Source organism: Periophthalmus magnuspinnatus, chromosome 15, assembly GCF_009829125.3.
Source record: "Periophthalmus magnuspinnatus isolate fPerMag1 chromosome 15, fPerMag1.2.pri, whole genome shotgun sequence".
In the NCBI taxonomy this organism is placed as follows: domain Eukaryota; kingdom Metazoa; phylum Chordata; class Actinopteri; order Gobiiformes; family Gobiidae; genus Periophthalmus; species Periophthalmus magnuspinnatus.
The window spans coordinates 26,403,242-26,431,041 of NC_047140.1; the positions used below are offsets into that span (position 1 = coordinate 26,403,242).

A 27,800-nucleotide genomic window follows, 5' to 3' on the forward strand; every position below is an offset into this window, starting at 1 on the left:
TCAATGAGGTCAACAGATTCATCAGAGTAGGCAGAAACATATTTGAGAGTAGATAATTTTTTATTGATACTGCAGCAGTATAAACTACATTCAATAGTAAAAGTCAAATTAAACATAAAAAGAATGAGCGTTAAGGCAATATTTTCACAGTGATATTTAAAGTTGTTTTCTAACACATCATAGTTCTGAGATGGAGCAGGTTCCTATGGTAACAAAATGCTAAACAAATTAAATGTTTTCCATTTTTTATTAGGGATGCACCGATCCAGCTTTTTCCATTTCAATGCCAATTTCAATACTATGGCTTTAAGTATCTGCCAATACCCAATATCAACCGAAAGTTCAAACATTATGTGACTTTCTTGGCCAATTATGACCACTAAATAGTCCTACTACATTAGTTTATATGTCCAACCAGAATATCAGATGAACAATATTTGGAAACCGATATCCAATCTAGCAAATTTTTCAGTACCGTCACCGATATCCAATACAAGTATCAGATCGGTGCATCCTTACTTTTTGATAAAATCCCTGAAGGTAAGCACCAGCCCTCTTATTCACATTCACTCTTTTAATCCAAAGTGTAGTCATCGTAAGGCAGCACCTTCAAATGAGTGATGCTGTCTGTAATACAAACAAATATGAGACAAATCAGAAGAATGCTAATGATTTCATTAATATTTCTGTGTCCAGCAGTGTTTCCTGGAGTTTTCCAATAAGACTATGGCGGCTAGTTAATGGAACTGTTCAATTTATTTTAGCAGTAAAAAAATTACTTTTGGTGAAAAATATTCTAAAATAAAGCTTTTATTCAATTATATTTGAATTGAACAGAAATACATTGAGAAACACACATTGTGAGGGGGCTTGCCTCTCCCAGAGACATTTTGCAAGGTATTTCTTAGCACTAAAAATACCTATAATGAAATTAGTGTTACATAGCAGGGCTTTATTGGCTTAAATGTTACACAGCTGTTTTAATTATTTTGTAAAACAGAATAGTTACGATATGATGATGCAAAAAGCTGCATCTGTTTCACTGCTAGCAGTTTTTATTTCAACCCAAAGTGGGTAATATACTTTAGTAAAAGCCTAGCTCAAAATCTAGAGATGGGTTCTTGCTCCTGACAGGTTTCCCCAGGAGCACTGAAGGGTCAAATGTAGAGGGCAACTTTGTGTACCTTAATTTGTTATTTTTGTACTGTACAAAATGGGGGCATTATAGTCGATATCAATAGGGAAATGCTAGTGAAGTTCTTACCAAGCACCCACTGCTCTGACAGCACCCTGCTCCCCTCAGGCGTCCTGCCGCTGTACCTCCCGATGCAGAGGCCGGCCTGGCGCACGGTTCTGCACACGGTTCCTCCGCAGAGTTGGATGAGCTCAATGAGGCTCTGAGGGGGCGGCCGGGAGAGCTGGGACACAAACATGACGGGCTGGTCCTGGAACAGGTCCTGCTGATGCTCCCCTGCTGACAAGTGTCTCTGGAGTCTGCAGATCTAAAGGGATACAGAGAGGTGAGAGACAGAGAGGGTGTGAGAGAGAGAGAAACAGAGAGAGAGACAGAGAGGGTGAAAGAGAGAGAGAAACAGAGAGAGAGACAGAGAGGGTGAAAGAGAGAGCGAGCAGGGGGACAGAGAGAGAGGGTGAGAGACAGAGATGTGAGAGAGAGAGCATGTAAGAGAAAGAATGAGAGTATGAGGGAGCGAGAGAAAGGGGCGGCAGAGAGACAGAGGGTGAGAGAGAGAGGGTGTGAGATATATATAGAGAGAGGGAGAGAGAGAGAGACACAGAGCGATAGAGGGTGTGAGTGAAGGTGCGAGAGAGAGCAAGGGGGTTGAGAGAGAGCAACGGAGGGGTTGAGAGAGAGCGAGGGGAGCCAGAGAAGCAAAGAGGGTGACAGAGAGAGAGAGAGAGAAAGATTGAGAGGGTGAGGGTCAAGAAACAGAAAGGAAAAGGAGGACAGACAAAGAAAGGAAAGAGAAGCAAGAGAGGGGAAAGAGAAAGCAAAGTGAGAGACCGAGAGGAGAGATAGGAAGAAATAGAGAGAGAAAGTAAAGTGGCAGCGGGGGTGAGGGGTTGTCCATCACATCTGGATGGTTCAGCACTGCTCTGAGGCACAGGTGTTTTCAATTACACGGGTTAATTAGAGACTTTCCAACAGGTGGAGACTGGAGTTATTCTTGTCATTTCAGACTAGAACAGCTTTATTTGCACTGTCTTATTTTCAAATCAGGTTTGGTCCTGTTCCTCTGTAATTTTTGTCTGGCAGCTCTAAACTCTGCATCCTTACATTATCCATTCAATGTGACTTTATCTACAAAACACCTACAAGAGCCGTATTTGTGATGGACTCATTTTTAATCTCATAATTAGTCATTTTTAATATTTTATCTCATCCAAACTTGTCAATAAAATCATAAGACACATCACTTCCGTCTGTCTAAAAAAATCTAAAAAATGTAGAAAATGAATTATCCAACAACAATAGACCAACAAAGAATCACCGCAAGTAATTTTTAAAACATTGAATTACAGGAAACTGCAGAGAGTCAGTCCATTCAGATGGATTTTACAAGTTCAGAAACAAGGTCATGTTGTTCTTTTAGCGGCAAACAAAATAAACTAAGAACACGGCCATTTGCTTGTCTGATGATGTTGATTTAAAGGTGCACTATGTAACTTTTCGATAAGGGTCTGAAACCTTATTGTCTCCATGGATACGCAGGCAACGGCATGAGGCAAAGTTGTTGTTTTTTTTAATGTATTTTTTCCAACAATAACAACACCTGTAACTGAATAGGTACAAGGTAGAGAAGTTTCATACAATGGAACATTTCAGGCAAAACAACATATCCATGAGACGAGCAGGTGACAGACTATTCCACCAGAAATGTTTCATAGTGCAACTTTAACAGTAGTAGACTTATTGTTATTCATTGAAACTAGAGGCAGCAGTGTGAACTCTTGACAGCACAGGAAAACAAATAAAGATTTGTGTAATTCTGAGATTGAATGAATCAACACAGGGCTCCCGGAGGTGAAATGTTTAAACAGATTATAAATACACCTCTCCTTCCTTTGAAAAACACTACAACGAGAACCTCTTTTGTAATTCATCTTAAATATGTTCATTTTCCTTTTAGAGAAACATATTACATCAGCCGGCTTCCTACTATTCTACTGTACAATACAAATAGGTTATAGCAAAACATGAGGCATTTCTGTCCTTCAAAAACAATTAGACAACAATAAGATTTATAGGTAACACTTTATAATGACTACATTTGAGAGCAGGTATCTTTCTACTCCACTACATTTTTTAATCGGACTGAAAAAAGTAAGTTTTTTTTTTAATACAGTTTGAGACCTAATGAAAAGGGTGACAGATTTATTTTTAAAATGTTCATAATTTGAGCAAACAAAAATATACAAATAAAACAGCTAGAAAAAAATGATTCAGTTCTGTTCTGTTGAATACAATTAAGCACAAAGCTTTATCAAAATCACTACATTTGAAGCTTCATAAGACCTAAAAATCTGTGTATTTTTTACTCTTTATTTTTAAACAGGTACTTTAACTTAAGTAGATTGTTTAAAGTGATACTTTTATTTTTACTTGATTATTGTTTTGCTCTGGTATCTGTATTTTACTTAACAGAATTCAGAACTTCTTCCACCACTGGTAATTAGCCATAACAAATTCATAATGGTCTAATAATGTTTAGTGACTACAACATGGATAGGGTTTAACTGTAACTCCTAAAAGTAGTTACTAAGCCTGAAATATTTTTAATAAGTATTTGTTCATTGTGAATCATGTCTTTGTTCATGCTTTATTAATGCTAATTATAGTATAGTTATTACAAAGTGTAAGTGAATAATTTTCTCTTACATACATAAAGTTGTTCAAAATGTGTGAAATTATAAAACAAATAATCCTACAGCACATAAATTATATCCATGGTGATTTTTCTTGGACTGTGCTGCTGAAAAAGTGTTTGTGCGTACGCCGGGAAATCGTGAATGAGCCGCTTACTATCCCTGAGAGTACTGGAGGTGGACAGCTGCATCCTGAGTCCAGTTTAATGTGACGCGGACAAAAGTGGCTGGTGGAGGATATAACAAAGCAGTGTATGTCATGTGTGTGCTTCTGTGTGTGTTTTTTGTTATGTTGCGCGAGTGTGTGAGAGAATTCTCCACTTCGTTGACCGGCCACAGAGGGGGCGTGGTTGGGACAGTGCTCTGGCTAATCAGAAAGGGGCGCTGGGCAGCTCTACAAAGTGTCTGGACTGGGACTTGATGAAAGGCTCATACTTGCAGCCTGGCACCGGTCAAACTAAAGGGAACTGCTACTTCCAAATCCTCACTCTACTACTGAGCACACATAAAAAGGCCAGGGAACTTTGATTTACCTTGGGACAGAACTACAAACACTTTCTTCTTTCCAAATTGACAGAAGAAAGACTAAAATGTTAGTCATAAATGTGCTGACTTTAAGTGTGTGCGTGACCATAGGATCCTGCTATAACGGTTTAGATGGTAACATGGGTAAGAGGCAGTATCAAATCCAGAACGGGCAGTGCAGCTACACCTTTCTCCTCCCTGAGCAGGACAACTGTCAGAGCAGCTTCAGTGACCCGGTGCAGAGGGATGGGCCCATGGACGAAGACGACTCCTCACAAAGACTGCAGCAACTGGAGAGCATCATGGAGAACAACACACAGTGGCTGCTCAAGGTAAACAGATCAAGTGTCACATTATCATTATATCGCTCTGCTGTTAACTTGACAACTTTGTAACAATACAATCAAAGTGTGAGAGTAATTTCTTTAAATTTCAAACAAAAACAGGACAAGTGTATGGCAAAGGAAAGATTCTTTTCATGACATTTAAGCAAAAGCCCAATAAAGCAGTGCATTAAATGTGATTTTGTGTAGTTTAGGGCTAATTGCCCCATTCAATTTAGATCTCTCATTATGGCAATAAAAATACAAACTTGGGTGTTTTTGCCTAATTCTTGCAACAACTGCAACCAGGGGCCAGTAATAATACAAAAGTCAACTCAAGACTCATTGGCAACTTCAAACTACTGGATCAAACTCAATTTTGACTAATTGCACAGGCCTAAATTAAATAAATTTCCTAAAATGTGACAATTTATCAAAACTCTGTCTTCTACACTGATGAAACTAGTTTAAACAAGTATCAAACCCAAAAATATGTCAAGGGCATTTTCTGCACAAAAGGAGCCAATAGTTTAGTTGAGTGACAAAGGCAGTCACAGGTGTGTGCCAGTGGGATGCAGAGCTCCCTTTCACTCACACTTTAGTCAAAAAGGAGCTGAACAGCAGCTTTTGTTGCAGCCATGTCTCCACCATCTCCTCCTCCTCCTGAGTCTGAGTAATGAGCAAACTCCAAGAGACAGACAGAGCAAAGCTGGTCCCACGGCGCGATCGCTCATTTCTTTTGGCACTCGGCTTCATCACAGAGGGACTCAGAGGGCACTTTCTCAGACACTCTTCATGATCCTGCCACCACTTCTCTCAACACAAAACTCAAGACAAAAATAAGTGCGGCTTCACAAATCAAAGCCTTTTCAAAAATATAAAGTGGACATTTTTCTAAGGCCAATAAAAACAGTCTGGTTTTAGAAATCTTTAATTATCAAAAGGAAAAAAATAAGAAGTTCAGGATAAGTGTAACATCATAATAAGTTTTTATACGGACCACAGTATGAAATAGGACTGTGCAATTAAATTTGCTTGAGATCAAGATTTAGTTGGTTATATGCTGGTTCTTTTCAATCAAGAGGTCTACCATCAATCCCCTGTCAGTAAGAGTATGTGGGTTGAAATGGAGTTCAGTCTTTGGAAGTAAACTACTGAATGATGAAACCCGAAATCTATGAGGGGAGTTCAAACAAACTCCACACAGAAAAGCCACAGCCGGCCCAGGGAATTCAAACCTGGACCTTCTTGCTGAGAGGTGACAATGCTAGTCACGCTTTACACTACATTTTGTGTCAAATGGCACTGATAACATCTACATTGTTTGTGTTTGTAAAATTAAGTTTGAAAGACATTTTAATTTGTTTTTAATAAGACAAAATATAAACAAGAAATCAAATAAAAAATAAACTGAATATCATGATCAGTCAGTATGAGAAAAGAAATTACCCAAAATGCCAAGTATAAAACATAAAATATAGAACTGTCCCTATGAGCCAGATGTTTTAAATGGACTTGCGTAGTTATTTGTTTTGTTTGTTTTTGTTTGTATTTTCTGTATTTTAAACAGGGAACCCATGAAAAGGAGAGTCTGCGTAATCTCATTAGTGTCTCCCTGTGTATATAAAAATAAATTAAATGAAAGATGCGTGAGAATGTAGAAAAAATATTTAAAGGGAGCAAGAAAGATTAAAGATTAAATTGAAAAGGTCAACAACAAGAAGAAAGGCCAAAAATAGTGAGTCAACAGGACAACCTCCCAAACATCTATTAATTGTTCAAACACAAACAAACAGGAAGACCACAAACACAAGCCGTAATCACAATAGTTGATCAAACATGCTATGAGAAAAATCATGACGTTTTGAAAAGCCTCTCATGAACCACCGAATGCCCTCCCAAGGTCCCACAGATGACCGCGATAATTGGACTGTGTCCGTGGCCGCGTCACAGTGTCATGGAGGATGTAACTCCTCACTCATCAGTTCATCCTGTTTACGAGGCATGTGACCTGATTGCCTCTCAGGAACACCTCCAAGACGGAAATACCTTAATGACAAGTGTAGGCTTCAATCGTTTCATTCAAAAAAGGTGCATGAGATAGACCACAATCTCTATATGAATCAGCCATCCATGGATTTCACAATGATGAAAAGTTGAAAACTGTTGCTTACTATACTTACTATATTTACGTATCATTCCATATATTACAGATAGAATAATCATTTTGGGGGGGGTCAATATTTATCTTGTGTACTTTTTCTTTGCGCTAGTGGAAAATCTTTGGTTATTTTTTCTACAGTATGATAATATTTGAACTGAAGAAGGTTGAAGTTCAAACTAAAATTATAAACCAATTACTTTAGTGTTGCATTCTGCCATTTATTTATTGCAGCTCATGTTTTTTTAACCCTATACATGCACATTTAGAATATCTTTTGGGTGAAAATTCTTCTTTATGGTTTGGTTTCAATATTATTGCTTATCATCTATATTTGCTTCAGCAATATATTGCACTTCAAAATGTGTTATTGTGACAGGCCTAACTGTTGCCATAGCAATTAATGTTTCAAAATAATTATATTTTTTGAATGGCCAACTCTCCTCAAAATGGCACCTTATAACAGGAAGCTGAAAAGCCATGAATAGGGCTGAGCAATATGGAAAAAGATGTATTTTTTTTTCCCCTTGTACAGATCAATCACAATGTATTATTTTTTTTCTTATTGAAAATCAATACGTCTCTTTTCAATTCACAAAAACAGTTAAAAACACTTATTTTGCCCAAGTCTGAACTCTTCTCCAAACCACATGTTATAATGACACGACTGGCTATAGACCTTTCAATTTAAAAAGTCCCAAGTTCAACATCAACAGTTTGAAATGACTGGACCTGAATTCAATTAAAATTTGAATAATTTGACAGCTCTAATCGCCAATGTTCTTTATGGATAAGTAGAACAAAGGACCACAGTGCAAAGTCACGTAAAGACTTAATTGATACAAGAACTACAGGTCTCTATGGTTACAACTAATAAATTGGAAAAGGACAGCAAGTTCTGACAATGTATCTCTCTGAGTAAGTTCATAAAGTCCATATAAATGTAATGAGTCACTAATAACTTATTGAGCTCCCCGGACAAGGACAAGTCTGGACACTGGTGAACTGTGTGATTTGTGTTTCAGTTGGAGAACTACATACAAGACAGTCTGAAACACGACGTGGTACAAATGCAACAGACGGCTGTCCAAAATCACACCGCCACAATGATAGAGATAGGAGCCAGCCTGCTGAGCCAGACAGTGGAGCAATCAAAGAAACTGACCAATGTAGAGACGCAGGTGAGTTGTTTTTTCTCTGCACAATGAAGAAAAGAAAATAATAGAAGCACAGAGCCAGGGGGAAATATAGGGCGCTGCACCTGTTAACACATAACAAGAGTTGTTTTTAAAGCATCGGGACAAAAATATTTTTAAAACCACTTTCATTCCGCCAAACGTCCTCCCTCTGTATTAAACAAATGGTAGTTTTAAAAACAGAAAGAAAAACAGGTTGTATGGTGTGAGTTTATTATTGTGGCTACACATCAGTGACCTTACGTGAGCCAACTGTACAGCATTTCCTGTTATTAGCACGGTCGTATTCCCACAGAAAGGGTCTATCAGTTTGTCACAATCACACATCCGTCTGTTCAAAGACATCACCAGCCCTGATACAGACACAAACCCAGGATCTATGTAAACAGCCGCTTTCTGCTGAGTTCAGTTCCTCCATGCGGCGAACTTTGAGGCAAGGTCCTCAACCTCTTGTTTTGTTTAATTCATTGGTCTTTATGGATTTAAACTTTCCCTCATTACAGTTTGTCTGGTCATTTTGAACTTTGTTGGACTTTCTGTTTGCAGTCTCTATACTGCCAATGGTGTTTATTTACAGTTTGGTTGAATGAATAGACTGCATGATGGGCACCAGGATCAGCCAAGTCAGAAGGATTATGCAAAAGTTTTCAATAGAATCCAAACTATGAAACTACGAACAACTGCTTGTCTGTACACATTCAAATAAGCAGTCAATTGTGCGTATTGGCATTGTGGCAGGTGCTCTGTGTGCCTATAGCAAACACCATTTTCTGTCAGCAAGACATTGGCAAAAAATATATTTAGTGCATTTTTTATCAACTCTTTATACAGTTTTGGGACAGTTTTCTTATTATTCATAGGCACCATTTTGAGTACCTTTTACCATTGAAACCGTTTTTGATTTGAATTGTTAATTTCTCTGGCAATGCAATGGTGCAAACTCATGACTATACAGAGGTCGGGACTGAACAAGAATAAAATTATCTTATTGACGAGACGTGTCAAACATCCACAGAGATGCATGAACAAAAACAGCCTGATAATATAGATTCAACAACCCTATAAGCTGCTAAGCAAACTGAAAATTCTTAGAATAATAAGCACAGGTATTGGGATTCAAATTTTGCATATTTTCTGAAACACAATTTTACCTCAACAACTACCTAAACAACTATTTTTGTTTTAGGTAATTAGTCAAACAACTCGACTCGAGAAGAAGCTACTTGAAAATGCGCTGTCAACCAGCAAGTTAGAAAAACAAGTTATAGTCCAAAGTAATGAGATAAACAAACTGAATGACAAGAACAGGTGAGATCATCCTCCTCAAGTTCATTTTAGCCCATAGAGAGAACACAGCCTTATTAACCAGGACTTGTTGTAGTTACCTAGAGAAGAGGGTGGAGGAGATGGAGGGGCAGAGGCAGGTGGAACTAAAGACTCTCCGTGAGGAGAAGCAGCAGTTGGAGGCTCTGCTCCTGAGACAAACTGCAGTGATTGGACAACTCCAACAACAGCTGATCAAAGTGTCCTCCAACAACACCGTGTTGCACAGCCAGCAGCAACAAGTCCTAGACTCTGTCAACAGCCTCATTCACTCCATCGCCATGGGAACACTATCTGGTGGGTATGACACATTCATATATAACCAATCAATCACAAAAATGATTTCATTTTAAAACACAACAACTAAATTATCTTCTGAATAATATGAGCCCCACAAAACCTTGAGCAAAGCCAATTGTAGCTACAAGATTAATTTTAACCAAATCGAAATTGCTATTAGACTGATCATAATTAGCAAATCACCAAGACTACAGTTATTTAAACAATGTATTTCCACTGCAAACAATAATATGCCCCATCTTATTATGTATTAAACACTCTAGTTTAGACAATGTTCTAAAATTCATGTGATTCTTTTATTACTTTAGCAGTTCTGATTTCAATTATGTGCATTCTACTAAAACAATCTCAATATCATTAACTCCAAAGACATTCTTGCAGAAACCAAAACAGCCATGATGAAAGATATTCCAACTACACATGTTGACTGTGCTGCTGTATTTAAGTCGGGCAATACTCAAAGTGGAGTCTACACTCTGACTCTCCCAGACTCAACACAAGAGGTTAAGGTGAGAACTATACAACATCTCTGTGTTTATATTCCAAAATGTGTCAGTATGAAAGACACCAGACACTACATCCATCTGCACAGCTCGATTTGTGGTTATGGTCAAACTGGAAATGCACAAAGAAAAAGCTTTAAGATCTTATTGCTTTGCCTCAAATATTCCATAAAATAGCATTGAATGTTTCAATCTTGCATTTATTAAATTACATGTGATTTGATCTTGCTTACAGTAAAAAACAAAAGCATTCATTTACTGAGTGGCGTTGCCTCTCCTTAGATCTGACCTGTAACTTGGCCTAGTGGTGCCCCCTACTTGTTTCCATGGAGATAGACAAGCTTATTGCCATGTTGTGGAACATTCCAGGCAAAGCAATTACATTTCCATGGAAACAAGCAGGTGACATATTCTCCACCATAAAAGTTGCACAATACACCTTTACTAAAAGATAACTTTAACTTTTTATTTCAAGCAGACATGTGTAGAATTCTTCATGTTTGAGGTCCTGTAAGCTTATGTAAATTGTGTTTGAAGGCCTTCTGCGACATGGAGACAGATGGAGGAGGTTGGACTGTGATACAAAAACGCTTTGATGGCCATGTTGACTTTCACCGTACGTGGCAGGAGTACAAAAAGGTGAGCGCAAATTCTTCCAGTAGAAAACCTTGGATACGGTTTTCTCTCCAACTTCAATTGGAAATGTCCCAGTTGGTTTTGAGAAGAATAGTAAAGTGGGACATTGGAGTGTCTGAAAACGCTTTTAATAGTGGGCCTTTGCTCTATCACTGAAGAGGTTGAAAACTGATTTATGGATGTGTCATTTTTTTATTCAAAATTTTTTATACATTCCTCATAAAAATATTCCTTTTGGTTATTTTTTGGCAGGGTTTTGGAGAACCGTCCGGTGAATACTGGCTTGGTAATGACTTTGTTTACAAACTAACAAATGTGCATTCCTACAAATTACGACTTCAACTGAACGACTGGGAAGGGAACTCTGGCTTATCACAGTATGACCAATTTTCACTGGAGAGTGAGGAACAGAATTACAGGTGAATACTTTCAACATCAAAGGAAATGTTTTCTGTGTTGTCTGCAAATGTGTTTTGTATAATCTGTGCTTCAGGTAACTCTAGCATTAACTTAATAAGAAACCAGAAGCCCATCAGCAATTCTAATGTTTTCTCTTATCACACTCGGTGCTTTTGAAGTCTGCTTTCCAGCACACATTGTTTTCCCAAAAGTTTTTTCTCCTCTTTTTCCTCGTGCAAGCAAAGCAACTCTAGTCTCTAAAATATATCTTATTTAGTCACAGATAACCAATTGAAATTGAAAACTCCACATGAAGACTTCCTAAGTAAATATAGACTTTTAGAAACCAGATTACACTAAAAAAGGCAATTAACGTCACAAAACTATCTTCCAATTAACACCAAAGCAGTAATGGGCTCTGTGATTATAATAATGGAGAAGTTGTACTTTATGTTTAGCCTAAGGAATCATGGCAGCCTTCTCATGCCTCCTTTTTTACATTACAGGATACACCTTAAAGGCTACAGTGGAACTGCAGGGAAAATCAGCAGCATCGGGCAGCCAGGAAGTGAGTTCAGTACAAAGGACGCGGACAACGACAAGTGTGTTTGCAAATGTTCCCAACTTACAACCGGAGGTAAGAAACGCTCCGATCAGGCCATGAGGAAAACACATTACACTATCAATAATGCCCAAAAGCTTCCACTGTCACACCTAAATATTCTCAGAGGTATTAAAGGGGCTTTTGGCCAAGGAGCAGAGTCAGAATTAAGCTAATCACCTCCCGACTTTGAGAATTCAGAGCTCCAACAATAGCTGACATTAAGAGGCTGGGAACAGGGCTCTTGTTCATGTTGCTCTTGAGGTTGAAGCCTCCTCCTGAATTCCCCTGAAAACCACTTTGCTGCCAACATCTATCGGGCCATTTTCTGAGACGACCAAATAACGTCAATCCTGAATTCTCAGTTACCTATATTTTCCAACTGTTTCTAGTATAAATACAGTACTCATCAACAGGGCAGCCTTGTTAATGCCTAATCATGAAATGTATATATATGTTTTACTTTCTTTAAAACAAAAATAATTTCTTGAAATGGGTAAAATTGTGTGTGTGAACCAGATTGAATTTCTGGATAAATTGTATTGAATTGTAATTTTCTGTATCATGTTTATTCTCATAGGTTGGTGGTTTGATGCCTGTGGACCTTCCAATTTGAATGGGATGTACTACCAGCAGGGCCAGAACTCAAACCGCTTCAACGGAATCAAATGGTACTACTGGAAAGGCTCTGGTTACTCACTGAAAAGCACAACGATGATGATAAGACCAGTGGACTTCTCAAGCTCTCTCTGACACCAGAACACAGACCGAAACCAACCAAAGGATTAAGGACATTCATTTCATTAACACAAACAAAGCTCCTTGAGTGTAATTTGTGAACTTTATGTAATACTACTGCAAGTCTTTTGTAAACAATTTTATCAAGTCTACCAAAAAATAGGCAATAGGAATGAATATGCTGCTCAGATGTAGAAAATGGTACAGAGATGGCCTTGCTAAGTTACTACTGATTGATATTTTCCAAGACACTAAATTATTTAAGAATGTAAAATACTTTTGTAGAGCATTTTGTCTATGAGTGTATATTTTTGTATTTATATATGTTAAACGGTTTGCAAAGTACATGTAGGAAAAGCTTAATTAACTTTAAATAAGTTATCCAAAATGTTGTCTAGTATTTAGTTTTGAACTCTGGTCTCACATCTTCATCAAGGTAATTTCTCTAACATACAGTGAGTCTCCATGTCTGTGTACTGAAGAGAATATAATTCATTAATAAATATAATTTTAATAAATATTATTTTTTTCTTTTTTCCAATTTCTGTTTAGGTTTATTCACCTTTAATCTTCCATATAAGTTTAAAACGTTTGTATTTTGGTTTTCTGTATCATCAGTTAGTGCAGTTCTCATTTTGCAAACCTGTGCTGCAGGAAATTGGTCTGAAAGTTCATACGGCTCTTCTGGGATCCACTGCCTTTTCTCCAAGCTCCAAAGAATCTGATTGTCCCAGAAAATAAAACATCTAATTAAAAAGATGTGTGTGGTCCTTGAGTGTGACCATGTTGCTCTCTGACATACCCACTCAAATGACAGAATCCAGCAGCCTCGAGCGATGCCCAAGAGGATATTCAGGGTCCTCCGATGACTTCCTGACACCACATGAGTCGTGCTCTCGCAGACTTCATCCACAAGAGTAAACCCACCCAAAGCCTTGACCACCTGAACCACTGTGCCCTGCTTCCTGCAAAAATGAAATTAAACATGAATATAATAGCAAGCCAATGAAAATACTTACTACACATATTACTATACTGATTCAAATAACGAAATAATGAATAGTATCGGGTGTAAATTGATACTAAAGCAGCTTAGAAAATAGAGATAGATAGATGCAGAGAGAGAGAAAGAGAGAGAGAAGCAGAGAGAGGGAGGGAGATAGAGGGAGAAAAAGAATGAGATATAGACAGGGATAGATACAGACAGAGATAGAGATATATCAGAGACAGAGTAATAGAAAAGATAGAGACAGACAGGCAGAGAGAGACAAAGACAGAGACAAGAGAGACAGAGACCCAGAGAGACTTTACTGATCCCGATGGAAACACCAAAGTACTTGTTACAACTTGACATATATAAATAATGAATGGATAGTGGGAGTAGCATAAAGAAAGTGTGGGTTTAATGACGAAGAAGGATTAAGAGCTTACTTACTCTGTGGGCATACTTGTCATGACCAGTGTTCTTCCCACCTTTCCAGATACAAAGATAAACATATATATGTTGAGAAAAAGAAATTAAAAAAAAAATCAAATTGAAAATTGTGATCAGTCAATAGAGGGAGAAATATTGTATTGCCTTGCCATAATCCAAAGTACTGCATTCAGAAGTCTAATAAATAAGTGAAACATGAAACAGTACAATTTAAAGTGAGTTTTTAGGTTTAACCCTCATAACACAGAATCTAAAGCTGTATTTCTTCGTATCCACGGCAGCACAAACAGCTGAGCGGCAGCAGTAAACAGGCCGTTGCTCTGTTTCCTGCCACACGTTCATATCTGCCGCAGCAGCTGGAGGTCAGGGGTTAAGGCCCACTGCTCACACAGAGCTGCCAAAACAATCCACAGGCACAGCACAGCTTTCCACAACCACAAACTCTAATTGGCACAAGTGTTAGACTACCGTATGTTTAACAGGAGTTTGGGCAGCCAACTTTAGAGAAAGCTTGGGGCTCTCCACACCACAGCAATAAAGCAAAACTGTTAAGGATTTACATTATAATGTGATCTGACAATGATGAAATAATGTTGTTTTGAGCCTTCTGATGTTGAAGTCACATGAGTTCCAGGTGCATTTCAGAGGCTAGGAAGTGATACATTACATCGCATTACATCACAAAGTCAAAACACAGGAAACCCCCAGGACAAGAAAGAACTACTTGTCTGGGTATGCCAAATAGTGTCATCCCATAACACTTTGTAAATACTGTTTATTTACTATATAAACAAACTTTGTTATTATAAAATGTGGTCAGAGATAATGCTTTTCCATTTATTAAATGCACAAACAAATCAGGTCATTATAAAACATAAAATCTGCATATAACAATATTTAAATTATTTTTGGGAGATGAGAAGAGCATGATTTATTGCATTGCTACAAAATATGGTATGTATTCGGATGTTCTTAATGTCCTTAATACAAATTATTTTTTTTTTATCAATAAAACTGCACAATTTACATCCCTGGACTTTTGTTTTTTACTCAATACATCAACTAATAAGTAGGGATGCACTGATCCAGCTTTTTCATCTGTATGTGTCAATAACTGATTTCAACCAATACCAACGTGGTGATGAAAAACTGCAATCATTTCTTTAAAAACTGACCCAAATGTGTTATATAGCTGTTATTTATCGCTCAAGGAACTACAGACCAGCTTTGTATAAACAGAAATTCAAAGACTATTTTTACTACTGTTTTTCTGGGTCAACCACAACCAGTAAATAGTCTTTTATATCAATGTATATGTCCAACCCATTTCATAATATGGTCATGCAACCACAGTAGAAGTGTAAAAGTGAAAATCTGTACCTTTGTCGAGTGGACCATTGTCTGGAGAGTTATGCCTTTTTCTTCAGTCTGTTCTTCAGTTTGTGTTAACCCACTGGCAACTGGATCTTCATTTCCTTTAACTTCAATTAAAAAAAACAAACGGTGCAGCTGTCAGAGGGAGTGCTGCATTTTATATCATGTTGATCTGCCACCCCCCAACCCCTGCAATGTTTTAACTAATACAAATATAATTTAAATACCTAATGAAAACACAAAACAGCCATACTTTAATATAAAATTTAATCTAAAGATGGAAAAAAGACTCTTTATGGCAATGATTAAAATTAGAATCAATTCACAGTGATGAGCACTGGCCACTTTACATCACGAAGCTGCATTTTTATTCATGTATAAAAGGTTATTAGGGAGCAATGATTACCGGTAATCGACTAAATATGACGTGCACTATAGTTAAAAAAAACCAAACGTATCCATATTTTGATCATTGTAATGGCTATCTAGACAAGGGATACACTGGTCCAGCCTTTTCTGTTTCAATACTGATGTTGATTCTTTCGCTTTAAGTATCTGTCAATCCCCGACACCAACTGATATCAGTGCCGAGACTGAAAATATAATTTATCTCCTTTAAACGCAAACATCTACTGGTAAAAAAACTATCCAATGTGTTTTGTAGCTGTACTTACAGAACAGCTTTGAAGAAAGTTGAATATTACAAGATGCTTTGAGAAAACATTGGCCAGTAAATTGTCTGATTTCATATTAATTCATTTCATTATTAAGTTATAAGCCAAAATGAGATATTGACTGAAAAGATATCTTGGAATCAATATCTGACCCATGAAAAAAAATCCATATATGCGCCAATATCTGATACCATTGTTTGATTATTATTGTATTGATGCATCATCCAATCTAGACTATACACTCCAAAAAATCTTTTAGTATGTGTTTTAAAGAGTGGTATTAAATAAAAATGTGAACAAAATAACAATTTTCAGATTTCCAGTAATGATGCACTTTATTGACAAATATTTTTTTAGAAGCCTCCAGTTACCATATTTAAACCTTTGCTTGGCTGATAATATATTTCTAATGCCTCAGAGTGCAAAAGAAACAATCATGTGACTTGATGACTAAGCGAAAAATGTACCAATTACTTGTTGATTACTTAAATATTGTTAGATGCTGCCCTACTGATTATATTATTTGAATCCCATTCCCTTACAACATGGTCCACATCTGTTACTATGTTGTGTTGATCTGTGGGCCTTTACTCACTTGTTACAGAGCTCTTTAGACTCCTGTCAGGTTTTTTGTGCAGTTCTAAAGTAGCCGGACTCTCCTCTGACTTTGTTTTCCTGGCGGAGAGCGGCAGTTGCTTGTCCCGCGTGGTTTGTGCTGCACAGATAGAGGTGAACTGCAACGCACTTTGTCTCTTTTTTTTGGTCAGTTGTTTTAAATTATCACTTGAACTAGCCAGGTCAGACAGCAATTTATTTCCCTCCTTGTGTGAAAGCCTTTCAGAAGCATCCTCCGTATCAAGGTCTTTTAAATGTAATGTGCTCTGCTCCAGTTTTTTCTTTTTACCAGTGCTTGTTTCATTCACAGCACTCTCACTTCTCGGTTTTCTTTTCTTTGAGTCAGAGTCCAGTTCAAATGGAAGTTGAAAGGTTTTTGCAGATAGGCCAGAAAAAGAGGCCTTTTTTGGTTTCTGCCTGAGGTAAGCAGGAGAGAAATAGTCCTCAAACACATCATCATCTCCATCAGTGGAACAAGGCACAGTTTTGCGTGATTCACAGGGTACAGTGGGGAGTCGCACCAAGGCAGAGAAAATGGGGGTCAGTTTTGATTCAGTGTGTTCTTTTGGAGAGGTAGTTTTGATTGAGAGATTAGTAGCAGCAGCAGAAGTTGTAACAGTGCATTTCACATTTTCCGGTATTTTTGTTTCTGTGAAGGATTTGTTTCTTTTTGTCAATTCCTGTCCCTTTTTACTTATACTCTCACTACTTAAAGTTTTGAGCTCCTTTGAAGCTGGGCTAGGAGACTTGATTGTAGACCTCCTGCTGACTTTCTTACCAGACTTTTTGCTGTCAGATAAAATACATTTAGGTGATTCTGTACTGTTTTTTTTCACTGATACTCTTCTTGATGCCCTTCTTGAACTTTTCTGTCTCTTCTTCTCCTCTTCGTCCTCATTTTCCTCAAAGTTTGGATATTTCACAGGACTAATATGTACATTCACTGACTGCACCTGACTGCAGGGTGACATCCAGGGCTGTGTTGTCTCAGTCCTTAAACTTTCATGTCGATGGTCTTTAATGTTGGGCAGTGATGTTCCCTCTTCTTTAGCAGGAGATACAGCTGCAGACCCAGTTTCAGCGACAGAGAGAATAGAGTCATCGTCCGACTGCCCATCTGTAAAGAAAACAAAAAAGTACTGGGGATTACTTATGTCTCCGCATTTACATTTTTCATTCTAGCTCAGGTCATTATGGTTTTGTTTGGGTTGGAGAGGAAAATGATCTAAATATGCAGATACAACATTCACATCACAAATAAAAACACATTTTCCAGGATTTAAATGAAAGAACTTCATAAACACGGTCAACCACTGAATGAGTTTTATATAGCATTTTAAACCTTTAGAGTGTAAATGACATGCTTACATGAATGACTGAAGACAGTTGGTGAGTTCCCCAGAGAAGGCTCCAGTCCAGAGGGCTTTTCCACCATTTGAGATGCTAAAACAAACAATAATCATAACATCCTTTTTGTTGTCAATAAAAACTGTAAAAGGTTTCAGCCACATTTACCTGTAAGAGAAATATTTTCATGCTTTTCTTTCATATCCTTTAAACGTTGTGCCATGTAATCAGACCTTTTAAAAGCTGGACTGTAAATTATTCCATTCTCCTCATCAATAATAATTGGTGAAACGTCTGAAACTATAATAAAACAATAAATAAGAGTACAGCACAGTACAGTACAAGTTTATGGACACTATCGTTTAGTACAGAAGACAAATGTTAAATAATAATAATCCACTGAACTTACATAGCGCTTTTTTGGACACTCAAAGATGTTTTACAAACAATAAGAAAACAGATGCTAACCCAGAGGTTCAATAGGAGGGAGGTCCTTTATCATTTTATCCAGTTTTCTTCTGATGCGTTTGTCATTGTCAGGGGTTCTTTCAGGTGAATCTTTGGGCTGCATGCATCGATGCTAAAAATACAAAACACTGTTTTAATGGCCTGCTTTATGCCATATATGTAAATACATGTTTAATGACTTCATTGTTTTAATTACTCACTTTTTTATTCTTTAATACTGGGTTGGTTTCATTTAAAGCTGGAAATGAATCCTCATTGACTTGCATTGCCTCATCATAACACCTGAAATAAGAAATATAGATAGTTCAAACCTGCAATATTGTCTTTGTAATAAAAAAACACTCTTTCATAGTTTTACATGTACCTGCCTACCCACAGAACAGAGACAAGTTTCACGTGACTCTTTTTAGCTCTCCTCCAAGTAGCAGGATGCCCATGGCTAAAAATTACATGGGTCACTTGTTTGGTGAATGTTTTTGTCACCTGTAAAACATAAACAGTCAGTACGGGCGCAACATAAGGAAATGCATTAATAAACAGAAGCTACCGGACATACCTGTGCCCCCATTTCCTGTAGTTGTTGAACAAATGGTTTTGAATAATTTGCAGTTTTGTCTGACGACCAGACATCCACATACGCAACGACATCTGCAAACATTGAGATGTAGCTTACAATAAAAGTACATTTTAAATCCAAGCAAAACACAATAATGTGATATGATATGTGATAGTTATGTTACCTTTCAGAACTGAAGAGATGGTGCTGTTGGTGGCCATTAGAGGCCTTTTGGGGTACACTTAGCTACAAATAACAGACACAGAGGGAGAAAGTAAAGTCAATTCACAAGTAGGGTCACCAGATGCCCCTGTTTACCCGGGATAGTCCAAGTTTTGAGCCATTTGTCCCATGTCCCAGTGGATTTATCCCGAACCAGTGATTTGTCCCAGTTATATACAAGAAATCTCCCAGGTGTCCCTATTTTTGCCCATTTAATTTTTAAAATCTGATCATCCCATTCACAAGTTAACGTGTAATTATTTTGACAACACATGTATTGTAACACCAAATTACATTGTCATCCATGTTAATGACAGTAACAGGATTGGTTTTCTGTGGCGTGTATATTAACGTTTAAGTAGCAACGATCACAGACTTTCTACAAATAAAAGTTGTCATAACAATTACAATGCAGCAGTGGCTTCTGAAGGGTGTAACATGATAATCCTACCTGATATGACTTTTGTCTTGTGTTAACTGTTCATAAACATGCTAATTTTGGCAGCCGAAGAAGAAACAGCTAGCAACGAGCACTTCCCCAAAATGTCCGTTATATCAAAACCACACATGCAAATGCAAAATAATGACAATATAATACTATAAAATAATAAAGAAACGACATGTTATAAATGTCATGCTCTTACTGTGATGGTAATTGTGTTAAAATGTTGTTTTACAAAACAAAGCCTGACTACGGCTCGCATCGTTCGCGCTTTCCGTTTGTAACGCGGTGCATCCTGGGAAACAGCAGGCTGCGTGCGTGGTGCGTGCGTCACTCCCCCCTGTCCTCAAGAGAAGAGCAAGTGTGAAAGAAAAAAGGTGCAGGGAAAGTGGGATGATTTTGCTTTAAAATGCGCTCTCTAGGATGAAAGTAACTAAATACACTACATAAAATGACTTTGGCTTTTAGGGAGAGGGAGAGAGCCTTTATTTTATCAAGGTAGGTAGGTAGGTTTTGGTTCTGAAAGTCTGGTTCTATAAGACATATTATATGTATTGCTGGTTTCAGATGGCATCACAACATTCTATTCAATACAGATGGGGGTCAACTAAAATTAATATTGTTAAATTGCATCTTTTTGTTGTAATATAGTGAGTTTTTTAGTCTAGTCATTAACAGAAATGATTAGGTTCAACATTTGTGTGTTAACGTTTTGAATATTTCATGGCAAAGTACAACGTAATCAATGTGGGAAACTGGCTTTTGCCCCCCATCTGGGAGTATGACATCATCACATTCTCCAATCTGAAAACTACCAATGGCCATGTTGTTCTGTGTCATCTACAACAAAGTAGGTTATTTTATTTGGACAAAGAAATGTGTCCTGCCGTAACAGGCTATAGTTTTTCATTTAAGCTTAGTAACCTGGCCTCATGTGTTTGATATGTTCTTAACATCTCAATAATAATCTATTATTAGTATTACTATTCACCAAATAATTTTATTGGCACATTGTCTCACAGCATAATTTAAAAATGGTTACAAAACTGAAAAATGTAGTCTTTTTACATTACAGCACAAAATTAAGTGAAGACTCAAAAGCTGCCATACAGATGTCTGAAACAGAATTAACTAATAAATACAGTATCAATAATATAATAGTTTGATTTTATCCATATAGGCCGACAGTACATCTGCAAGATATTATACAATCATATAACAAAGCAGTGTTCTTACAAAATACTCAAATACATAAGTAAGGTAACATAATAGAACCCATATTTTGTCATAACAAAAGTTAAATTGAGTTGCTCCTGCAGTTCTGAGGCATAGAAGAGCGGGACATTTCCATCTGTACTGTTGACATCGGATAATGCTCTGACTCCTCCACAGGCCTCCAGCGGCAGTGCAGGATCACATCTCTCACCTCCTGCCTAAAGTTGGAGTTGAGGAAGCCATAAATGATGGGGTTGATGCAGGTGGAGGACATGGCCAGCAGATGGCAGAGAGAGAACAACAGGTTGTGATGACACACAGGCAGAGCCTCCTGTTTCCAGTCTGACAGCACATTGAAGATGGTGAGTGGCAGCCAGCACAGAGCAAAGGCTGTGATGAGTGCAACCAGCATGATGTTGATTCTGCGACTATGAGTGACCCTCTGACTCTCAGGGGTCCTCACTCGGTCCAGCATGTCCTTGCGATGTCTCAGGCGCACAAACACACGGACATAACAGAGCAGCACCAACAAAAGAGGGCCACAGTACTGAAACACCAATAGCCATGTGGTATAAGCCAGCCGCTGTTTAGGGGATGGCCAATGCTCCATACAGGCCTCCATGTGTGGAGAGGGTGTGCCATGGGAAAAGAGGTGGCGGAATGAATTCAGTGGTGCAGATATGTTTTTGTCGCTAAAAGACACATTGTAAGTTTCAGCCGAATCTTGAGTACGAAGGGAGGATTTTGGTATGGGTACATTAGTGTATGGTTCATTGCTGAGTAGCTGAAAGGCCAAAAAAGGTGTAGATGTACAGCAGGCCACAATCCAGATGAGGATGACTGCTATGTAGGCCTGGGGAATACTGGGCTTCCATCCAGAGGGGTTAATGATGAGTTGATGTCTTTCTAAAGCAATAAACACCAATGACAGCACAGACACAGTTACAGACACACATTGGATAAACGGTACTAGGCGACACATGAGAGCCCCAAACACCCAGTGGTCCATGAGCGTGTATATGACAGTGAACGGGAGGCAGAAGACGCACACCAGAATGTCAGAGAATGACAGGTTGCAGATGAAAATACTGGTGACATTGGCTTTTTCCCTACAACGTGAGATGATGCAAATGAGGCCAATGTTCCCCACCAACCCCAGCACCATAGTGACGCTGTACCACACCACAAGGCACGCGGTAAGGATGGGGGACATATGGCAGTCATCGTGGGGGCTGAGGAGAGAGAGGTTAGCCAGAAGGCGCGTGTCATTCTTGGGCCACTCCTCCCGTAGCTGTGGTGTGGGGCGACTGGGTCGGACCCATGGGAGGGAGTGAGGAGAGGCGCTGCTGTTTAAGGGCACGAGCAGAGCAGGCGCTGACAGAGAAGACTGGGTTGTGTCGCCACTCAAGGACATTTCGTCAGAACCTCAGAGCCTCCAGGTCTCACAATCAAACTGTCCATCGCAGCGCGCTGAAAATATCTGAGGGGGGAGGAAAGCACAAAGGAGTAAAAAATTACACAGTGCAGGAATAGAGTACATCTTAATTAATATATATTACAATTTATATAGTATTTTTACATTTGACTTGTTTTGGTTGTTGTGGATGATGACCACATTTATAAAGATCCATTCTGGGAATTTGTATATTCAGTGCTGCATGTTTGTTTGTGGAAGGTCTCATCTGAGTTTTAAGATTGACCTTTTGCTGGCATAATTCAAGTAGGATTTTCAGTTGAACCTTGTTTTACAACCTTCGTTATTATGTACTATTTTGGCACCTTATTTGTAGCCTAATTCTTGTCATGTTGTATCATCTTTAGGTCTCTATGAGCCCGATAAAGCTGAAAATCCAGTGGCAAGGATAGAAGAAAGGCACAAAAACAGCAGATTCAGGTGACCTTTATTAAGCATATCACTTTCTCTTTACTAATTACCATGTGAAAGAACAAAATCTAGCATTACATTAATTAAAAACACAACGAACCTAAGTGTGCCAATTAGCATTTATTGCAGAACCCAATGCACTTCCATTCTAGTGACAAACATTAGTTGAAACAATTTATTTGAGAAATTATTATATGCTAATATCAGACAGTTTCATAAGGTTATGAATAAAATCCATCAGAAAGTGCTAATTGGAGCACTCCTTCTCTTCTCAGTCACACTGGGTCATTCTTATTTACTTATTCAAGCTCATAATTTTGCCCTATTGTGTGTTCAACATTGTAATCTCATTATCAACTTGATTGCATAGACACCTATGAGTTAATTAAACAGTACTCTTTGGGTTTGCAGCTGTTCCTAGCTTATTAAACTGATTGATTGAATTTTCTTGAGTAATGGTTAAAGGGGTTGGGATTTATATTCAAGTACATGCTGTATATGGCTTGCTCTGTTGAATTTATGTTCTTTGTATTTACCTTTAGGATCCCTGCTGCTTCTCAAAGAGTGCTTAATGAATTTAAATGTATTCAGATCCTTTTCTGTTTGGTAAAAGTGCTTTTCCCCAAGTACCTGGGGTCATGAAATGGAGCGAGGGTCAGAACATAAGTGTATGTGAATTCATCATCTGGACAGTAATTACTGCTGCCACTAAATGAGCTATCAGAAAAGCGCAAATAAAATTACTGTGCACACATGAGCCTAGCCTTCAATGTTTTTGGACTACACAATAAAGCGAGCAGCAAAGTGAAAAGGGCATCACATTGTCAGAGTCCTAAAAATGGATTGAAGCTCTCTCCCTCAAACCCGCCGCCGTGTGCTATGACAGGCACACAAAATGAGCCTGTCATTTCCCATTAAAGGCACATACACTTAGCTATCAGTCACTTCATGGGGCATCATTACTAATATGCTTTGGCAGAGTGTGAGTGAGCTTCAGGCAGGGTGGCACAGAATCGATTATCCGGTGAAGAAATACATTATGTCACCTCTAACTAGAAGTAACAAACTGGAGGTCTATTATGGAGAATGTCCTGTAAGTCCATTTGACAGCAGAAAGACACAAAACCTTGTGGGTGTAGTGAAACATCTTTGCAGCATGAAGAGCACAGTGACCTGACACAGAACTGCCCATCAAACTCAGCTTCTGTCAAAGATTGTCTGACAATGATTCGAAGCCATTTCGCTTGGATCTGAGTCTTTTTCTATCTGAATACACTTTTGAGGTTTTTATTAATTTACCTCGACTTCAAAACACATTTTATAGTTTTAATTCATTGTTTAGTTTTGCTTTTTATTTTCAATCAAAGACAACTTTTTTTAAAATGAATGTCAAAATAACAAAGCAACTCATGATATAGCCAACTATGTGTGTTAAATATAGTTAGAAAATATTATGAGGAATGAAATAAAAGCATTTTACTTTGTAGTTCAGTTTGTAATCTAATGACGAGTATCGTTTTTAGTGTTTTTAACCAGTAAATTGTGGAAAATCTCACCACAAGAAAAATATATACCAGTGCCTTTGTGTAAATAAATATACAAGAAATTGCACATGCCATCTTAACCCTCTACACTCAAATCCCAGCAGGTTTACCTCAGACTGCATTTTAAGCATAATAAGAAGGCAGTCTTTTCCCCCACATACATGCTCCTTAATTGGGACCATACTGAGAAAAACATTAAACGCTGGCTCTCCTGCTGTCTCAGTCAAGGCAAACACAGTGACAGGCTTTCGACCTGAAATAACAAACCCTGCCTCATTATTTTTGTCTATGATTTTTGGTTTCATAGATGTTGCTTTTCAGGGACTGTTTTTCCCAGTTGCCTTGTTATTTCGCCATATGACAACCATTAAAATAATAGGAATGGTTTAGTCAGTGAATAGTTAAAAAAAAAAAAAAATGTTCTGTGTAATGTAGTGTGTTAATATAATCTTATTTCCTGTGTAACAAATACAGCACAACACATCTGCATGGTCATGATGAATAAAAGTCTTTCTCACATTACATATAGTCGGAAACATACCTTAAAGACAGAGCTGTGGGATGCCAGGCTGATAAAGGCAGAGCTGCTCCAAACAGGTGTGTCCGTGCACTGAGTTGGTCCAGAAGGTGCGCATCTTTACAAGCTGAGCGTCTGATCCACAAGCTGCGTGTCTGAGAGGGGCAGCACTAAGGCGAGAGAATATAGGCTTTTGGGTGTCACTGCTGTCACGTAGTGGTGGGCTCGTGCAATTACATCGGTGACAGATTGTTCATGTTATGGATTGTAGGGTAAAGGAGAAACAGCAAGGAAGGCAAAATAGTGTTGGCATTTTGTATGTTTATGTGGACAATATTAATGCTGATATTACAGTGGTATTACAGAGACTATGGTGGCACAAGCAGTCCATATTTCAATGATTTTATTTTATTTTATACAATTATGAGAGCATATGACTTATCGCTTCTACTGATAAAAAAAAAAAAAATCTTATAGTTCTATATGTTTATGATAATACTACAAAAATTACAACACTACACTACAGCATAGCACTCTGGTGTAAGGAAGCATGACAATTTTTCTGGTTGTTTATTTTCTGAACACAAGGGCTATTGTAGGCCATAACCCACGCTAAAAGAAGAGCAAAACAGCAGCAGTGTCAACTCACTAGAGCCAGTCTCCAAAACAGACCAGTAACTGATGAATAGATCCTTCACATCAACTTGTCGGCATAGCAACCAAGCATCACATACAAAAGCAGTTACATTAACAACAACACATGAACGGTTACAAGAATAACAAAAGGTGTCAACTCTATGATTACAGTAATTTGTTTCACCAATTTTTGTTCAGCATGTTTTTAGACTATGGTGGCATTAACTGAGGGACCACCAGTTTCCTCTATTAATAGGAAAACAGTATTAAAAGCAAACATCAATCATGTTGTCAGTTAGTCAATTTCCAGGTTCAAAATAATAACCCTGACATTGTAATTATATTGGTGAACACTCTTTAGTCTTGTCCCATTTAAACACTGCTTTGGCAGAGCAGTCTTCTTTGTCCAGAACTAGCTCACAGTCTTCAGGGACTTCCGCGTTCTCATCGGGGAGCCTTAGTAATATGAAAGAGAGTTGGCATAAAACAAGCACTGAAATTACTATGGTTTTATAGAGTTAACGTCTTACTTGCTGCAGCAGCTCAAACCGTCACTGGTACAGGAGCAGTCCATGCAGTCTTCCACCCACTCAGAATCAAACTTGTGCTCTTCTCCATTCTTATCCACACACCCTGATTGAAAAGTAAATACAGCCCATAGAGACATAACAATGACCTTTATATTCATGTGTCACAGGTGTGGTTTAATGAAACTTGCGTACATTACACTTAGTCATGCATTAAAGGGCCCGTGTTACGCTATTTTCTGATCTATGTTATAATGTTGTTTCCTCATCAAAAACAGATGAGATGTGTTTTGTTTTGTTCACACATGTTTAACACAAATCCTGCAAATTCTCAAACAGGAAACACTCTATTCCACGTTGGAATGTCATGTGGCGATACAGAAAATGCTCCACTTTGTTTTTGAACTCCATACACCTTCACAAGAATCATTTGGATGATTTCAGCCATGGAATTGCAAATCTCCCCTGAAGTAAAGGTAAAAACTAGCTGTTAACTTGAAAAACTACGGCTTCGTAACATCATAAGGTAGAACAGAGCATCTTGAACTTTGGAGATGTAGATAGACTAATAATAAAGGATTATTCAAACAACTCCAGGTATGTTTTTTAAGGAGGTAACAGCATTATAATATGGCTTAAAGCTCAAGAATCAATTTTGTGTAATACAAGACCTTTAAATAAAGCATTTAAAGGTACACTGTGACTTTTCTGGTGGGAAGCCTGCTGCCTGCTTGTCTTCATGTAGTTGTTGTTGCTTTATTGCCAAAAATACCTTACAAATATGCCTTCTTACTGTGAGCCTTACTGTGTCAAAGAACTGGCCTGTAACTTAGACTGGTGCTCGTCTCTATTGAAACAGATTACTTTAATTCCAGACAAAACAAAAACATTTCCATGGAGATATGCAATTGATGGACCCTCCACCAGAAAAGTTACACATTGCATCATTAAGTACATGGACTGTAAAGTAGTAAATATGTAAAATCATTACTATAAACTATAAACCTGTAACCTTTATAGTATAAAGTGTCACTGGCTAAGTGGCACAGGTAGCAATACTAATAACATGTTAAAGTAATGAATAAAGACATAATGACCATAGACTGTATACATTTTTATATGTTCAAACTATGACAAGGATACAGTACTTGATTTTAAATTGTGTCCTAAATTGTTTTAACAGTGCACTCACCTGTTGGTGGGTTGTCATCTTGCACCTCTAACTTTTCAAAAATACACTTGGAGTTACTCAAGACTACCAGCCCCAGTAAACTAAGTAGAACGCCAACTGATGCCTTAAAAAAAGAAATAATTATAATGTGACATAAAAATATTATAACTAAGATAAGACAGTAATATAATATCATATGATATACACTACATATGTGGTAACTAATGGTAATACCCTTATCTTACATGTACAAATATGCAAAGTATTACTGTACTCACTGTAATTATTAATGTAGTGTGTAGGATATACAAGCTAAAACATTACCAGTCATGATATACAGTATCATGTCACTAAATGTCAAAGCTGAAAATACATACCATTCTCAGAAGCAAAGTCAAGTCTGCAGAAGGTGAGTCTGTGTGATAACTCCCATTTGTAAACCTTTTTATAATCGAACAGGGCTCTAATGATTACTTAAGAGGTGGTGTTAGAACTGTATTAGTTTTAGGGGTGTAATTTTGATATGCGAAGGCTAATATTCCTTTTATGCGTACCAGGGCTCTATGATGACTTAGGAGGCGG

The 27,800-nt window shown here is 37.9% G+C and overlaps 4 protein-coding genes across 6 annotated transcripts; 1 reads left to right on the forward strand and 3 right to left on the reverse strand.

The window, feature by feature from the left end:
* Positions 1 to 44: 44 nt before the first annotated feature.
* mcph1 (microcephalin 1) lies at positions 45 to 20,027 on the reverse strand. 2 transcript variants are annotated; one of them, XM_033979320.2, is made up of 15 exons: positions 19,926 to 20,027; positions 19,244 to 19,305; positions 19,060 to 19,151; positions 18,868 to 18,986; positions 18,704 to 18,785; positions 18,504 to 18,615; positions 18,204 to 18,335; positions 18,057 to 18,131; positions 16,669 to 17,805; positions 15,406 to 15,506; positions 14,026 to 14,063; positions 13,393 to 13,555; positions 13,234 to 13,311; positions 1,265 to 1,502; positions 45 to 627 (listed from the first exon to the last, which is right to left on the reverse strand). In XM_033979320.2, the coding sequence occupies exons 2-15, from the start codon at positions 19,278 to 19,280 to the stop codon at positions 575 to 577; spliced, it is 2,457 nt and encodes an 818-aa protein (XP_033835211.2). In that variant the 5' UTR covers positions 19,281 to 19,305; positions 19,926 to 20,027; the 3' UTR covers positions 45 to 574. The 2 variants fall into 2 exon arrangements, with proteins under 2 accessions (XP_033835211.2, XP_055083416.1); XM_055227441.1 differs by having other exon boundaries at positions 19,733 to 20,027.
* angpt2a (angiopoietin 2a) lies at positions 4,176 to 12,870 on the forward strand. Of its 2 annotated transcripts, none has more exons than XM_033979601.2 (9): positions 4,176 to 4,742; positions 7,920 to 8,075; positions 9,277 to 9,398; positions 9,472 to 9,710; positions 10,083 to 10,222; positions 10,754 to 10,855; positions 11,105 to 11,271; positions 11,758 to 11,888; positions 12,433 to 12,870. In XM_033979601.2, the coding sequence occupies exons 1-9, from the start codon at positions 4,476 to 4,478 to the stop codon at positions 12,603 to 12,605; spliced, it is 1,497 nt and encodes a 498-aa protein (XP_033835492.1). In that variant the 5' UTR covers positions 4,176 to 4,475; the 3' UTR covers positions 12,606 to 12,870. The 2 variants fall into 2 exon arrangements, with proteins under 2 accessions (XP_033835492.1, XP_033835494.1); XM_033979603.2 differs by having other exon boundaries at positions 10,095 to 10,222.
* A 930-nt stretch (positions 20,028 to 20,957) lies between the features above and the next one.
* On the reverse strand, positions 20,958 to 24,982 carry LOC117382603 (neuropeptide Y receptor type 4-2-like). Its single transcript, XM_033979815.2, has 2 exons — positions 24,909 to 24,982; positions 20,958 to 22,418 (listed from the first exon to the last, which is right to left on the reverse strand). Exon 2 carries the CDS (start codon positions 22,350 to 22,352, stop codon positions 21,021 to 21,023), a length of 1,332 nt encoding a protein of 443 aa, XP_033835706.1. The 5' UTR covers positions 22,353 to 22,418; positions 24,909 to 24,982; the 3' UTR covers positions 20,958 to 21,020.
* Positions 24,983 to 25,195: 213 nt separating this feature from the next.
* Positions 25,196 to 27,693, reverse strand: si:ch73-288o11.4 (beta-microseminoprotein). The gene is made up of 4 exons (XM_033979856.2): positions 27,596 to 27,693; positions 27,240 to 27,342; positions 26,051 to 26,153; positions 25,196 to 25,976 (listed from the first exon to the last, which is right to left on the reverse strand). Exons 1-4 carry the CDS (start codon positions 27,596 to 27,598, stop codon positions 25,859 to 25,861), a joined length of 327 nt encoding a protein of 108 aa, XP_033835747.1. The 5' UTR covers positions 27,599 to 27,693; the 3' UTR covers positions 25,196 to 25,858.
* Positions 27,694 to 27,800: the final 107 nt, after the last annotated feature.

Coding starts and splice junctions, on each gene's coding strand:
- si:ch73-288o11.4 (XM_033979856.2), bottom strand. Junction 26,154..27,239: donor AGATGACAACCCACCAACAG/GTGAGTGCACTG, acceptor CTTTTCAATCAG/GGTGTGTGGATAAGAATGGA. Junction 25,977..26,050: donor GGTTTGAGCTGCTGCAGCAA/GTAAGACGTTAA, acceptor CATATTACTAAG/GCTCCCCGATGAGAACGCGG.
- LOC117382603 (XM_033979815.2), bottom strand. CDS start 22,352: ATGTCCTTGAGTGGCGACACAACCCAGTCTTCTCTGTCAGCGCCTGCT.
- mcph1 (XM_033979320.2), bottom strand. CDS start 19,280: ATGGCCACCAACAGCACCATCTCTTCAGTTCTGAAAG. Junction 18,336..18,503: donor CCCTCCTATTGAACCTCTGG/GTTAGCATCTGT, acceptor GTTTTATTATAG/TTTCAGACGTTTCACCAATT. Junction 13,556..14,025: donor ATGACAAGTATGCCCACAGA/GTAAGTAAGCTC, acceptor TCATTTTTGCAG/GAAGCAGGGCACAGTGGTTC.
- angpt2a (XM_033979601.2), top strand. CDS start 4,476: ATGTTAGTCATAAATGTGCTGACTTTAAGTGTGTGCGTGACCATAGGA. Junction 8,076..9,276: donor TGACCAATGTAGAGACGCAG/GTGAGTTGTTTT, acceptor TTTTTGTTTTAG/GTAATTAGTCAAACAACTCG. Junction 10,223..10,753: donor ACTCAACACAAGAGGTTAAG/GTGAGAACTATA, acceptor TTGTGTTTGAAG/GCCTTCTGCGACATGGAGAC.